This window comes from Macaca fascicularis, chromosome 19, assembly GCF_037993035.2.
Source record: "Macaca fascicularis isolate 582-1 chromosome 19, T2T-MFA8v1.1".
Classification (NCBI taxonomy): Eukaryota; Metazoa; Chordata; class Mammalia; order Primates; family Cercopithecidae; genus Macaca; species Macaca fascicularis.
The window spans coordinates 57927744-57941574 of record NC_088393.1 but is presented as its reverse complement, the minus strand read 5'-3'; the positions used below and the strand labels follow the sequence as shown (position 1 = coordinate 57941574).

The window sequence follows — 13831 nt, the reverse complement described above, 5'->3', positions numbered from 1 at the left end:
CTCCAGCTCCGTCGAAGTTGTTGCAAAAGACATTATTTCATTTTTTTCTTATGGCTGAGTAATATTCCATGATAATGGTATACATACCACTACCTAGACCAATGTCTTGAAGAGTTTTTCCTAGGTTATCTTCTAGAATTTTTTGGTTTCAGATCTTAGATTTAAGTCTCTGATCCATATTGAGTTGAATTTTTTTTTTTTTTTTTTTTGAGACAGAGTCTCACTCTGTCGCCCAGGCTGGAGTGCAGTGGCATGATCGCGGCTCACTGCAACCTCTGCCCACCAGGTTCAAGCAATTCCCTTGCCTCAGCCTCTTGAGTAGCTGGGACTACAGGTGCATGCCACCATGTCAGGCTAATTTTTTTGTATTTTTAGTAGAGACGGGGTTTCACCATGCTGGTCAGGCTGGTCTCGAACTCCTGACCTTGTGATCCGCCCGCCTCAGCCTCCCAAAGTGCTAGGATTACAGGCTTGAGCTACCGTACCCAGCCTAATCTTTGTATTTTTAATAGAGACGAGTTTTCACCATGTTGACCAGGCTGGTCTCGAACTCCTGACCTCAAGTGATCTGCCCGCCTTGGCCTCCCAAAGTGCTGGGATTACAGGTGTGAGCCACTGCGTCCGGCCTATTTTAATCATTTTAAAATGCACAATCAGCTGGGCGTGGTGGTGCATGCCTGTAATCCCGGCCACTCAGGAGGCTGAGGCACGAGAACTGCTTGAAACTGGGAGGCAGAGGTTGCAGTGAGCCGAGATTGCACCACTGCACTCAGCCTGGGTGACAAAGCAAGACTCAAAAGGGGAAAAAAAAAAGAAAAAAAGTACAGTTCATTGGCAATAAGTACGTTCACATTCTTGTGCAACCATCAGCTCCATCTAGTTGCAGAACTTTCCCATTACTGAAAAAAGAAACCATGTACCCATTAAACTGTCACTTCCCATTCTTCTCTCCCACCATGCCCCCCCTCCCAACAATGACAAATCTACTTCCTGTCTCTACATTTGCCACTTCTGGACATATCAGATGAACAGAATCACGCAGTATTGTCTGGTTTCTTTCACTTAGTATAGTGTTCTCAGGACCATCTGTGTTTGGCAGGTGTCAGAATGTAATTCCTTTTTAGGGGTGAAGAATACTCCATTAAATGGATAAACCACATTTTTTCATGGAGTTTTAAATTTGCTAGTTAATGTCCAAATCCTCAGCCTTGGGGAATCGGGAGGGTGGGCAGTGCAGACTCTCAAAGGTGCTGGGGTCCCTGCCCTTGAGTCTGCACAACCCAGACCCCCTCTATGCCCGGGTGGGTAATCGGGGCTGGGCTGAGCCACAAACTAGTCTGGGCATCAGGGTGGGGAGAGGACAGAGCTGTGACCCTATGATGCAAGGTCCAAGTTCCCCAGTGGGGCTCCATGAACCAATTAGACCTCATTTACAAAACACAGATCAAAAGATAAATTATTAAGAATCTCCAGAGGGCAACCTCAGAGCAGTAAACCCCAAGCATGAGGCCCTCTGAGTTCACTGGGGTCTTATGTCACTGCCCCCCAACTCACTGTGGAGCTGGGAGCCTGCTGTAAGCTGCCGAGACGGCCCCACAACACGCAGGGGAGCTGAGTGCCTTTCGGGAGCCCAGGGACCCTGAGTTGACATAAGTGGAGGTGAGGATCCTGTGGGCAGGGATTGGTTGGTCATCTCTTCTTTGCCTCCCCCCACTGCATGGAGTAGATTTTGCCTGGAGAATGAATGAATGAATGAATGAATGAATGGGACTCTGCATCCATCACCTCACCTGCAGCCATGACTCACCTGTGTCCCCTGACAGTCCCCTCCTAGCACTGCCCACGCCCGAGGCTGGCCAGGGTGGCTCCTTCCTGGTTTGGGGCTGGCCTCATGCCCTCTGCCCTGCTGCTTCCCCTGTGAAAGGAGAAGTCAGGAGAGGATCTTTCAGGACATTGCGGTTCCCGAGGCTCCTCCTCTGCGGATGGTCACTGTCCCTCTGCCAGGCTTCCTGCTCGAGGAGTTTCCTTCCCCGCCAGGCCGGCCCAGAAGCCGGATGGTCCCGGGACAGGCCCAGCCCCAGAGCCCAGAGATGCTGCTGCTGCCCCTGCTGCTGCCCGTGCTGGGGGCGGGTAAGTGGGTCGGCGGTTGGGGGTCCCATGCAGGGACTGGGGCCGCCGCTGAGCCTCTGCATCTCCCCAGGGTCCCTGAACAAGGATCCCAGTTACAGTCTTCAAGTGCAGAGGCTGGTGACGGTGCAGGAGGGCCTGTGCGTCATGGTGCCTTGCAACCTCTCCTACCCCTGGGATGGCTGGAACGAGTCTACTGCTGCTTATGGCTACTGGTTCAAAGAAGGGACCAACACAAATACGGGTGCTCCTGTGGCCACAAACAACCAGAGTCGAGAGGTGGAAATGAGCGCCCGGGGCCGATTCCAGCTCACTGGGGATCCCGGCAAGGGGAGCTGCTCCTTGGTGATCAGAGACGCGCAGAGGGAGGATGAGGCACGGTACTTCTTTCGGGTGGAGAGAGGAACATATGTGAGATATAATTTCAGGAACAATGGGTTCCTTCTACAAGTAACAGGTATGGAATGGGATGGGAACCGCTGCCTCTCACACTGGAGAGGGACCCTGGGGGCAGGCTATGGGCTGAGCAGAGAGGGCTCTCAGGGACCCCTGCAGCATTAGAACCCCTCACCCCTGTCGCTGTCCCAGCCCTGACTCAGAAGCCTGATGTCTACATCCCTGAGACTCTGGAGCCCGGGCAGCCGGTGACGGTCGTCTGTGTGTTTAACTGGGCCTCTGAGGAATGTCCAGCCCCTTCTTTCTCCTGGACGGGGACTGCCCTCTCCTCCCAAGGAACCAAACCAACGACCTCCCACTTCTCAGTGCTCAGCTTCACGCCCAGCCCCCAGGACCACGACACCGACCTCACCTGCCACGTGGACTTCTCCAGAAAGGGTGTGAGCGCAGAGAGGACCGTCCGACTCCGCGTGGCCTGTGAGTGTGGCCTGGGACGCTGGGGCGTGCAGACAGACCCGGTGGGTGGGGAGGTGGAGGAGCCCAGTGGGGCAGTGAGCGGCTGCCAGCTCAGGAGCATCCAGGGAGAGGAAGCCGTGAGGTCCCAGGATGCGGGCTCAGCCCTGGGAGGGGGATGGGAATGGCGTCTGGTCCTCTGTCCACACCCGTGAGGCCCGGCTCTGGTTGTCACTTGTCTTTCCTGGGATGTTCCCACTTTCTTTTCCCGGAGGGAGTTTTTTCCAGGTGAGAGGAACAAACTGGCCCTCCCTGTAGCCAGCTCACAATCTTGTTACAGACGCCCCCAGAGACCTTGTTATCAGCATTTCGCGGGACAACACGTCAGGTACTGAGGGCCGTGGGGCTGGGGCTGGGCCAGTCGTCTTTTTTTTTTTTTTTTTTTGAGACGGAGTCTCGCTCTGTCGCCCAGGCTGGAGTGCAGTGGCCGGATCTCAGCTCACTGCAAGCTCCGCCTCCCGGGTTCCCGCCATTCTCCTGCCTCAGCCTCCCGAGTAGCTGGGACTACAGGCGCCCGCCACCTCGCCCGGCTAATTTTTTGTATTTTTTAGTAGAGACGGGGTTTCACCGTGTTAACCAGGATGGTCTCGATCTCCTGACGTCGTGATCCGCCCGTCTCGGCCTCCCAAAGTGCTGGGATTACAGGCTTGAGCCACCGCGCCCGGCCACTGGGCCAGTCCTCTTTAGGAGATGAAAAATTTTCATGAAGGTGAGGGGATATGCTCCTCCCTGTAGCCTCTCTCTCTCTCTCTCTCTTCCGGTTCAGCCTTGAAACCCCAGGAAAATCTCACACATCTGGAAGCCTGGAAAGGCCAGTTCCTACGGCTCCTCTGTGCTGCTGACAGCCAGCCCCCCGCCACGCTGAGCTGGGTCCTGCAGGACAGAGTCCTCTCCTTGTCCCACCCCTGGGGCCCCAGAACCCTGGGGCTGGAGCTGCCCGGGGTGAAGGCCGGGGATTCAGGGCGCTACACCTGCCGAGCAGAGAACAGGCTTGGCTCCCAGCAGCGAGCCCTGGACCTCTCTGTGCAGTGTGAGTGCGCCCAGCAGGGGCCTGGGGTCCATCGGGAGGGCAGAACAGGTGGGGATGCAGGGGCTGGGCTCAGGGTCCCAGAGCTGAGGGGGTCTAGAGCGCCAGGTCTCAGGGACTGACATTCTTTTTTTTGTTGTTTTTTTGAGACAGAGTCTTGCTCTGTCTCTCGGGCTGGAGTGCAGTGGCATGATCTCAGCTCACTGCAAGCTCCACCTCCCAGGTTCACGCCATTCTCCTGCCTCAGCCTCCCCAGTAGCTGGGACTACAGGCGCCCACCACCACTCCTGGCTGATTTTTTGTATTTTTAGTAGAGACGGGGTTTCACCATGTTAGCCAGGATGGTCTCGATCTCCTGACCTCGTGATCCGCCTGCCCCGGCCTCCGAAAGTGCTGGGCATGAGCCACCTCGCCTGGCCAGGGACTGATATTCTTACCTGTGTAGACCCTCATGCAGTTTGTGTCTGGGACTCAGTGGGTGATTCTGCACTGCCCTTCTATCCCACCCACTTCCCCCACCTCAGTCTCCAGGACGCTTCCCTTTACCCAGAGGGAAGCCCCTGGCCCATCTAGAGCCGGTCCCCTCTCTCCATTTCAGATCCTCCAGAGAACCTGAGAGTGATGGTTTCCCAAGCAAACAGGACAGGTAGGAAAGGGGACAGAGGAGCCAGGGCCTCTCGGTGCCGAACTGGGGCCCAGGAATCTGGAGGGTCCCGGAGCCCTGAGCTGCACATGGATTCTGCCCCTTCCTTCCCTAGTCCTGGAAAACCTCGGGAACGGCACGTCCCTCCTGGTCCTGGAGGGCCAAAGCCTGCGCCTGGTCTGTGTCACCCACAGCAGCCCCCCAGCCAGGCTGAGCTGGACCCAGGGGGGACAGACCGTGGGCTCCTCCCAGCCCTCAGACCCCGGGGTCCTGGAGCTGCCTCGGGTTCAAGTGGAGCAAGAAGGAGTGTTCACCTGCCACGCTCAGCACCCGCTGGGCTCCCAGCACGTCTCTCTCAGCCTCTCCGTGCACCGTGAGTGAGGGAAAGGGGGACATCTGGGTCCCAGGAAGGGGCCCCTGCTGAGTCCTGTCCTCTGTCCCACAGACCCCCCACAGCTGCTGGGCCCCTCCTGCTCCCGGGAGGCTGAGGGTCTGCACTGCAGCTGCTCCTCCCAAGCCAGCCCGGCCCCCTCTCTGCGTTGGTGGCTTGGGGAGGAGCTGCTGGGTTTTTTTGTATTTTTTAGTAGAGACGGGGTTTTGCCGTGTTAGCCAGGATGGTCTCGATCTCCTGACCTCGTGATCCGCCCGTCTCGGCCTCCCAAAGTGCTGGGATTACAGGCTTGAGCCACCGTGCCCGGCCTTTTTTTTTTTTTGAAACAGAGTTTCTCTCTTGTTGCCCAGGCTGGAGTGTAATGGCACAATCTTGGCTCACTGCGACCTCCGCCTCCCAGATTCAAGCGATTCTCCTGCCTCAGCCTTCCCAGTACCTGGGACTACAGGCGCCCACCGTTTTGTTTTTTTAGTAGAGACAGGGTTTCACTGTGTTTCGATCTCCTGACCTTGTAATCCACCCGCCTCGGCCTCCCAAAGTGCTGGGATTACAGGCAAGGAGGGTTTTTTTTTCCCCCCCTGCTTTGTAACTTTATATAATGGCTTAGCCATCAGTGAGAAACGTGGAATCCAGATATGGCAGAATTTTGCTGCCTTCAACTTTTAATGTGACCATGGGCTCCTAGAGGCCTAATGAGAAGGAGCCCAGTCTGTCCTGGTCCTCACATCCTTCAGCTCCTGCCAGCCCGATCAGATAAGTATTTGGTTCCTTTAAGGTGCAGGAGCCCTTGGCCAATGGCTTCTTTGCCTCGCAGCCTTGGCCATTTCCCTTATTACCTTCTGGACATTTGTCCTTCCAGTGTCCTTTCTTTTTGCATTTTGCACATTGATCCCTCTATAGCCTTGGTCGGCTCTTAAATCCCTGCCTAACTTGACCTTTTCCACATCCACGTCTGTGTCCATATCCTTTCACACTGCTTATTTTTCTTTCTTTCTTTCTTTTTTTTTTTTTTTGAGACGGAGTCTCGCTCTGTCGCCCAGGCTGGAGTGCGGTGGGGCGATCTCGGCTCACTGCAAGCTCCACCTTGCAGGTTCACGCCATTCTCCTGCTTCAGCCTCCAGAGTACCTGGGACAAAAGCGCCCTCCATCTCACCTGGCTAATTTTTTGTATTTTTAGTAGAGATGGAGTTTCACTGTGTTAGCCAGGACGGTCTCGATCTCCTGACCCCATGATCTGCCCACATCGGCCTCCCAAAGTGCTGGGATTACAGGTGCAAGCCGCCGTGCCCAGCCTGCTAATTTTTCTTTTTATGAGGGCTGCTGCCAACCGACTGGCCTTTTTTGTCAGCCTATGTTCTGCTTCCTTTTTCCTTCCTGAGTTCTCCTGCTCCTACAGCTGGCCAGTGGGGCTGGGCAACGGCATGGGCCCCGCCCCGGTGCACGCATTGCCATCTGTCTTTCCTCTTTCTGATTTTTCTTTTTTCCTTTTTTTTTGAGATGGAGTCTCGCTCTGTCGCCCAGGCTGGAGTGCAGTGATGCGATCTCGGCTCACTGCAAGCTCTACCTCCCGGGTTTACGCCATTCTCCTGCCTCAGCCTCCTGAGCAGCTTGGACTACAGGTGCCCGCCACCACACCCGGCTAATTTTTTGTATTTTTAGTAGAAACAGGGTTTCACCAAGTTAGCCAGGATGTTTTTTTTTTCATTTTCACACTTACTTTTTGGGGCTAGGTAGGATCTGAACAGCCGTAGTCCACTCCTGGGCTGCTATTGGCCCTGAGGCTTGGTAGGTGCCTGCCGCAAGTTGTAAGAATTATGCCTTTCTTTTTTTTTTTTTTTGCTTATCTTCCAGGGGCCAGTCCCCGCCCCCCTCTTTTTCCAGATAGAGCCGGGCTGGGGAGAGGGACTTAACCCTTGGTGTGCCTAGCTGCTTGGCGCCTCGCTTGTTGCTTTTGCTCTTTCCCGGTTTGTTCCCTGGTCACGGTTAATGTACATCTTGGTGGTCACTTTTATAAGCTGGGTGGCATTCATGCCTGCAGTTTCCGCTTGATGTCACCCCAGGCTTGCCCTACAAAGACTATGCTTACTGTAAAGGTAAACTGAGGCTGGAGCCAAACCAGGAACGAAGACACAAGGCAAATGGCAGTGAGAATAGCCTTTATTAGGACTCGCGGGTGAGGTTCCTCGGTCCAAAGCTGCGGGCCGAGGAAGTCGCGCTGAGGGAGAAGGGTAGGGGCTTTTTATAGCCCGAGAGGTAGGGAAGCTGGTTGTACAAACAGGGCCTGGGGGGTCTTGAAACTACTAGGGCAGGAGTCGAGTAAGGGTCATGAGGAAGGGGTCTTTGGAAACTGTCAACCGGAACTGCTTTTTACGAACTTGTGGAATGCAGGTGAGCTGCAGGTCATGGGCGAGTGTGGTTGCCCAGCCGGAACTTCTGATGTATGCAAGTCTGCGGGTGTGTTCAAAGAGGAAGGGAAGGCCAGGCGCAGTGGCTCAAGCCTGTAATCCCAGCACTTTGGGAGGCTGAGACGGGCGGATCACGAGGTCAGGAGATCGAGACCAGCCTGGCTAACACGGTGAAACCCCGTCTCTACCAAAAAAATACAAAAAACTAGCTGGGCGAGGTGGCGGGCGCCTGTAGTCCCACCTACTCGGGAGGCTGAGGCAGGAGAATGGCGTGAACCTGGGAGGCGGAGCTTGCAGTGAGCTGAGATCCGGCCACTGCACTCCAGCCTGGGCGACAGAGCAAGACTCCATCTCAAAAAAAAATAAAAAATAAATAAAAAACAAAGAGGAAGGGAAGTCTCGAACAAAGGGCCTGCTACGTCGGGTGGCACTGCCATGTCGGGTCTAGATCCCTGCCTAACGCTTACCATGCGCTGATTTTCAGCAGCCTCGGTCAAATGGGGTGTAAAGCCGGAATGCTTCACGAAGTTTTTTATAAAACTGACTTGGGTTGTCATCAGCTCTCTGAAGCACTTTTGAAATTTTTCTTCTATTAATTGCTTTCTTTCCACCAGCTTTCACGCCTTGCAGAAGTGCCTCTCGGTACCTTTGCAAACGCTGAAGCTGAGTTGCATCCTCTGGGTCCTAGTCAGGATCTGGGTCTGAGAACTGACCTTGAGTGCATGCCTGAGCACGCCCTGCCTCTGCTGGTACGTGGGGTTTTAGCCAGCGGAGAGCTGCCTATGTTACTCTCTTGCACTTTTTAGTGTTAAATCACATTAGGAAAAGCTGCTTGCAATCTGGCCAGGGTGGATTGTGTGTCAGAAAGATGGACTGCATCAGATCTGTAAGGGCTTGGGGCTTCTCTGTGTTGGAGGGAGTATGGGGTTTCCAGTTTAGTAGATCAGTAGTCAAAAAGGGCTGATGGATGAAGGTTCGTTTGCCCCCTGAACCTGGCCTTGGTTATTATAATAAATGGGTCCTCACATCTCCCTGACAGGCATTTGCATAGCTCAAGCACGGCCAGATCTGAGACGGCCTGCTTGACTCTTTTCACTTCCTTCCCTGGCCTTTTGAGGCTCCGATCCTTCCCTTCAGGGTGAGACTTGGGGCGTGCTAGCTCCTGAATTTGGTTCCTGGAGGGCTGTTGGCCTCAGTAAAGGTGGGTAGGCTGGGACATATATGGAGGAGGAATCTCTGTTTCCTCTGGCAGCTGTTGCAAAACTGGCTTCTATTGCTCTTTCTGGGATTTTTCTTTTAACTTCCTGTCAGTCAGCGAAGCTGCTCTTACTTTTACTTTTGGCTCGGGCTACAAGTGTTTTGCAATAAGCTGCTAAACAGGGCTGGATCCAGGTTGGTCTTGTCTGTCCTATATGTAACCATGAATCAATATAAGGAAACTGATAAGGATACTCAGGCTGTCACCATCTTAAATACATGTCCAATTGTTTCCTAGTCTACAGTTTCTTCAGTCAGCCATCCAACATCAAAGGAAAGTCATTCTAATTCACAGAGAGTTCTCAACCTCTGGGGGATTCGCTTAACTTTATAATCCCCTGAAAAACCTTTCTTAAAGTTTTGTGACATGCGCTTCAATGGAGTAAGTTTTGATGACTTTCCTTCTATTCCTTTCTTTACGGCGCAGTGCACTCACTCGCTCTTCCTCTCATTTCCGCCGACTATACCGTCTCCTATTATGGGAGTTTTTAGACACTACTTGACTTTGGAGAGTTCCTTATTCCTGCTACGACTCTGAGCTGTAGGACAGCTCCGGTTAGCCGTATGCAGATCGCCGCTAGTCGTAGTCGGCCCCACACTTTGCTTGGAGCACCAAGTCCACACTAAGAGATTTGTGACTTCTCACTTTGTGACTGATGAGCCTAATTAGGCCTCTACATTTACACACTTTTACACACTTCCCCACTCCCAGTTCCTATGGTCCTAATTGGGGTGGCAAGCCACTCTCGCCACCTCCAGTTTCTTAGTTGGGGTGGCTCGCCACCTCCTGTTTCCTTTTCCTAATCGACTTAGCAAGCCATTCTCATGTCCTGTATTGATTGGGGTGTGATTTTCATCCAAATCGACAAGCCACTCTTTGCCGCCCCCAGCCCCTCTGGATCGGACTACTAGGCACACCCCAGGAAGTGATCAGGCTCCCCTTCCACCCCTACGGGATGGGTCTCCTGCCTTGGGCCCCAAATTACTGCGGTTCCTGAAGTGCACTGTTTCTGAAATCGTTCTGTAGCTCCTTTCAGGTTTTGTTGTGCTGCTAGGTAGGGGCACCAGGTCAGTGGAGAGGTGATTTCTTCTCCAGGCTAACGTTCTCCTGGTGGCACCTGGGGTCACAGGTCTCCCGAGGCCCAGGGCTCCAGCCCCCAGAGGCAAAGGAGGCAGTAAACCTGCTGTCTCTGGTCCCTTCGTGGTCGCCAAAAATGCTGCGGGAAACTGAGGACTGGAGAGACCGATGGGGAGAACAGGAGGATTGTTTATCTTAGGTGCACATCAGCTCAGTAGATTCGCATCTAAAAAGCTGAGCATTAGGCCGGGCGCGGTGGCTCAAGCCTGTAATCCCAGCACTTTGGGAGGCCGAGATGGGCGGATCACGAGGTCAGGAGATCGAGACCATCCTGGCTAACACAGTGAAACCCCGTCTCTACTAAAAATACAAAAACTTAGCCAGGCGAGGTGGCGGGCGCCTGTAGTCCCAGCTACTTGGGAGGCTGAGGCAGGAGAATGGCGTGAACCCGGGAGGCGGAGCTTGCGAGCTTGCAGTGAGCTGAGATCCGGCCACTGCACTCCAGCCTGGGTGACAGAGCGAGACTCCGTCTCAAAAAAAAAAAAAAAAAAAAAAAAAAAAAAAAGCTGAGCATTAAACAAACACAGAGCAGGGTTTTTATGAGCGGACTTACGAAAGTAAAACAGAGGCAGTTAATTATATGATAGGTCACATGATTTATAGTATAGCATAACTTGTGGCTTTGCATAGCTGGTGCCTTGTAGCTGTGTCCAAAAAAAAAAAAGAACTGGCTAAATACAGACATTTGTAAAACATAGTTGTGCTTAAGAAGCCAGGGAAAGGAGTAGCAGAAAGGAATTTGTTTTTCTTTTTTTCCTTCAACCTTGCTCTGGAAGGGGGTGTGTCTGGAGCCTATTCCTTTGGCCTTGGCTTTTTAAACAGTATTATCTCATAACTGTCCTTGGAGTGAGCTTGCTAAGCAGAGGAAAACTTGTTCCTTTTTTTTTTTTAACCCTTGCCTTGCCTGTTACTTTTCTTGGAGTGAATGAATGCATATTTATTTTTAAATTTCTGCCTCAGTGGGGGATGAAGAATCTGAGAGCTCTAGGTCTGTGGGAGGAAGGGACAGGAGGGTCTCAGGGCTAGGAGAACACCACCCCAAACCCTGCTCCCATGCAGGGAAGCTGCAGCGTGGGGGAGGAGTTGGCCTGGGGGCTGCCCTGGGAGCTGGTGTCACTGCCCTGCTCGCTCTCTGTTCCTGCCTCGTCATCTTCGGGTAAGTGTCATCCCTGGGAGGGCAGGCAATGCAGAGTGTGGGAAGGGAGAGGGTTCTAGAATCCCAGACAGTCCCAGCTGCAGGAATCTAGATGGGGCAGTGGGTGTAAGAACTGGGCCTTGGGCAAGAAAATCAGAGCAGGGGTCTGCTCCAGAGCCCTGATCCAGGCCATCTATGAGCGTCCCCAGTTCTCACTGTGGAAGTCACCCCATGGATATGTCCCCACCCCACTGGCCTCCACGGCCTTCCAGCCTCTGCTAAGCCATGTAGGAAGCAGTCGCCCCAGGCTCTGGGCCAGCCTGAAGACTGAAGGCCAGTGCTTCTTCCCTCAGGGTGAAGACCTGCAGGAAAGAAGCTCGCAAGAGGGCAGCAGCGGAGCAGGACGTGCCCTCCACCCTGGGGCCCATCTCCCAGGTGAGAGCCCAACCTCTGTCTGCTGGGGCCCCAGCTGTTCCCCTTTCCTGGATGGCCATGGGCACTCCTCTTGGTGCCTTGCAGAATCATTGTGCCCCAAATAAGATTTTGCTCCTGGGTCCCCATCAATGTAGTCCCAAGTCCCATGATCTGGGGGGCACCCTCCCCCTTGCTCCCCATGTCCCCTCCCAGAGCCAAGGCCTCCCCGGGCCTGTCCATACTCTGCCTGTGCTCGAGTAGATCTTTGTGTTTGAGTAGATCTTCCGAGGTCCCTGAGGTCAGTCCAGGTCCAAGCAAATCCCTGTCTTTCTCACACCTCCTCCTTCCTGGGCATCCACTCATAATTTGCAATTAGATAGTAACTTGATTGACTAGAGCTTTAATGTCTGCCTCTCCTTCCACACTGCAAGCTGCCTGAGGTCAGGGATGGTGTCTCTCTAGTTCCCCTGGGAATATCCAGGGGCTGGCACAGGGGAGCTGTTCCATAAAGGCAGCGGGTGCTGGAGTCAGAGAGACCTGGACGTGAATCCTGGCCTGACCACTGCTTAGATGTGTGGGTTTGGGGAATTTACTCAGCCTCCATTTCTCCATCTGATCATGGGGACCATAGTGTCTCCCCAGTAGATTGGAGTGAGGATTTTATGAGTCTGGATTGTGGTGAGGATTTTATGAGCCTGGCAGTGAATTACCAAGAGCCAGATGTATTGTTCTCAAATATTTGCTGAATGAGTGAAAGAACGAGGGCCCAGCCAGCGTCTGTGGAATGAGTAGGTGAAACAGGAAATGCTCAGCTTCCAGGTCCTCTTGTGCATCCTCCTTGCTCTCGCTTAGCCCCCATGATCCTAATTTGACTCCCTTTCTTCCCTGCATTCAGGGTCAGCAGCATGAATGCTCGGCAGGCAGCTCCCAAGACCACCTGCCCCCAGGTGCAGCCACCCCCACCCCAGGGCAGGGGGAAGAGCAGGAGGTCTACTACGCCTCCCTCAGCTTCCAAGGGATGAGGCTCCGGGAGCCTGAGGACCAGGAGGCCCCCAGCAGCACTGAGTACTCAGAGATCAAGATCCACAAGGGACAGCCCCCGAGGGGCCTGGGCTCTGGGCTTCAGTTGGAGAAGGAGACGTTAGGGATGGTTCCAAAGTGAAGAGTTCTCCATGGAAACAGGACACCAGCAAGTGCGTGGGAGTCGTGCTGGTGTGACAGCCAGAACTGGACTCAGATTTCAGCCCCATCCCCAATGAAGAGCTTGAGTTTGAAGATTAGACTCTTTTTTTTGAGACAGGGTCTCACTCTGTCCCCCAGGCTGGAGTGCAGTGCTGCAATCTCAGCTCACTGTAGTCTCAACCTGCCAGATTGAAGTGATCCTCCTATTTCAGCCTCCCGAGTACCTGGGACTGCAATTGTGAGCCATCACGCCAGGCTCATTTTTGTATTTTTAGTAGAGACAGGGTTTCGCTGTGTTTCCCAGGTTGGTCTTGAACTCCTGGGCTCAAGCAATCTGCCTGCCTCTGCCTACCAAAGTGCTGGGATTACAGACGTGAGCCACCGTACCTGGCTGAAGATTATACTTTCAATTCACAGCGAGTTTGAAGATGACACTTTGAGGCATCGTGTCTATGGTTCATTACTACAGAAGCTTCTCTGGATGTGTAAAGCACAGGAAACCAGGCAGAGGAGGCACAGGGCGCTCTCCAGAACGAGAAGCCAGCTCCTGGGATTGCTTTGCTGCAACCGTCATTCCCCATTGATAACCATTCTCCTCCTTCAAAAGAGGGAGAGTGAGAGAACCAAGTCCTAGTGGTTCCCATTTTAACATTAAAAAAAAAAAAAAAAAAAAAAAGGCTGTGCATGGTGGTTCACACCTGTAATCTCAGCACTTTGGGAGGCTGAGGTGGGTGGATCACAAGGTCAGGAGTTCAAGACCAGCCTGGGCAAGACGGTGAAACCCCATCTCTACTAAAAACAGAAAAATTAGCCAGGCATGGTGGCGGGTGCCTGTAATCCCAGTTACTGGGGAGACTAGGCAGATAATTGGTTGAACCCGGGAGGCAGAGGTTGCAGTGAGCTGAGATCGTCCCACTGCGCTCCAGCCTGGGTGACAGTGAGACTCTGTGTCTAAATAAATAAATAAATAAATAGAGCCTGAGTTTGGGCAAGTCATCTTACTCCTCAGTAAAACGGACACAATAAACCTAAATCACAGGGCTATTGTGGGACAGAAAGGAAGTCATTAAAACAAGGCACCCAGGCCAGGCACGGTCGCTCACATCTGTAATCCCAGCACTTTGGGAGGCTGAGGCGGGCAGACCACATGAGGTCAGGAGTTCAAGACCAGCCTGGCCAACCTGGTGAAAACCCATCTCTACC

General features: G+C 53.4%; 1 protein-coding gene and 1 non-coding gene across 5 annotated transcripts; both read left to right on the top strand.

Moving 5' to 3' along the window:
* The first annotated feature begins 2045 nt into the window (after positions 1-2045).
* SIGLEC11 (sialic acid binding Ig like lectin 11) lies at positions 2046-13304 on the top strand. Of its 4 annotated transcripts, none has more exons than XM_045378705.2 (10): positions 2046-2130; positions 2201-2584; positions 2890-3000; positions 3317-3364; positions 3803-4066; positions 4662-4709; positions 4822-5079; positions 10957-11053; positions 11386-11467; positions 12342-13304. In XM_045378705.2, exons 1-10 carry the CDS (start codon positions 2055-2057, stop codon positions 12606-12608), a joined length of 1635 nt encoding a protein of 544 aa, XP_045234640.2. In that variant the 5' UTR covers positions 2046-2054; the 3' UTR covers positions 12609-13304. The 4 variants fall into 4 exon arrangements, 2 of the variants coding, with proteins under 2 accessions (XP_045234640.2, XP_045234639.2); XM_045378704.2 differs by having other exon boundaries at positions 2716-3000; XR_012427884.1 differs by lacking the exon at positions 10957-11053 and having other exon boundaries at positions 2716-3000.
* Positions 13054-13266, top strand: LOC123570402 (small nucleolar RNA U3). Its single transcript, XR_006694585.1, has one exon. It is a non-coding gene; the product is annotated as a small nucleolar RNA U3 (small nucleolar RNA).
* Positions 13305-13831: the final 527 nt, after the last annotated feature.

Coding starts and splice junctions, on each gene's coding strand:
- SIGLEC11 (XM_045378704.2), top strand. CDS start 2,055: ATGGTCCCGGGACAGGCCCAGCCCCAGAGCCCAGAGATGCTGCTGCTG. Junction 2,585..2,715: donor GTTCCTTCTACAAGTAACAG/GTATGGAATGGG, acceptor TCGCTGTCCCAG/CCCTGACTCAGAAGCCTGAT. Junction 11,054..11,385: donor TCCTGCCTCGTCATCTTCGG/GTAAGTGTCATC, acceptor TTCTTCCCTCAG/GGTGAAGACCTGCAGGAAAG.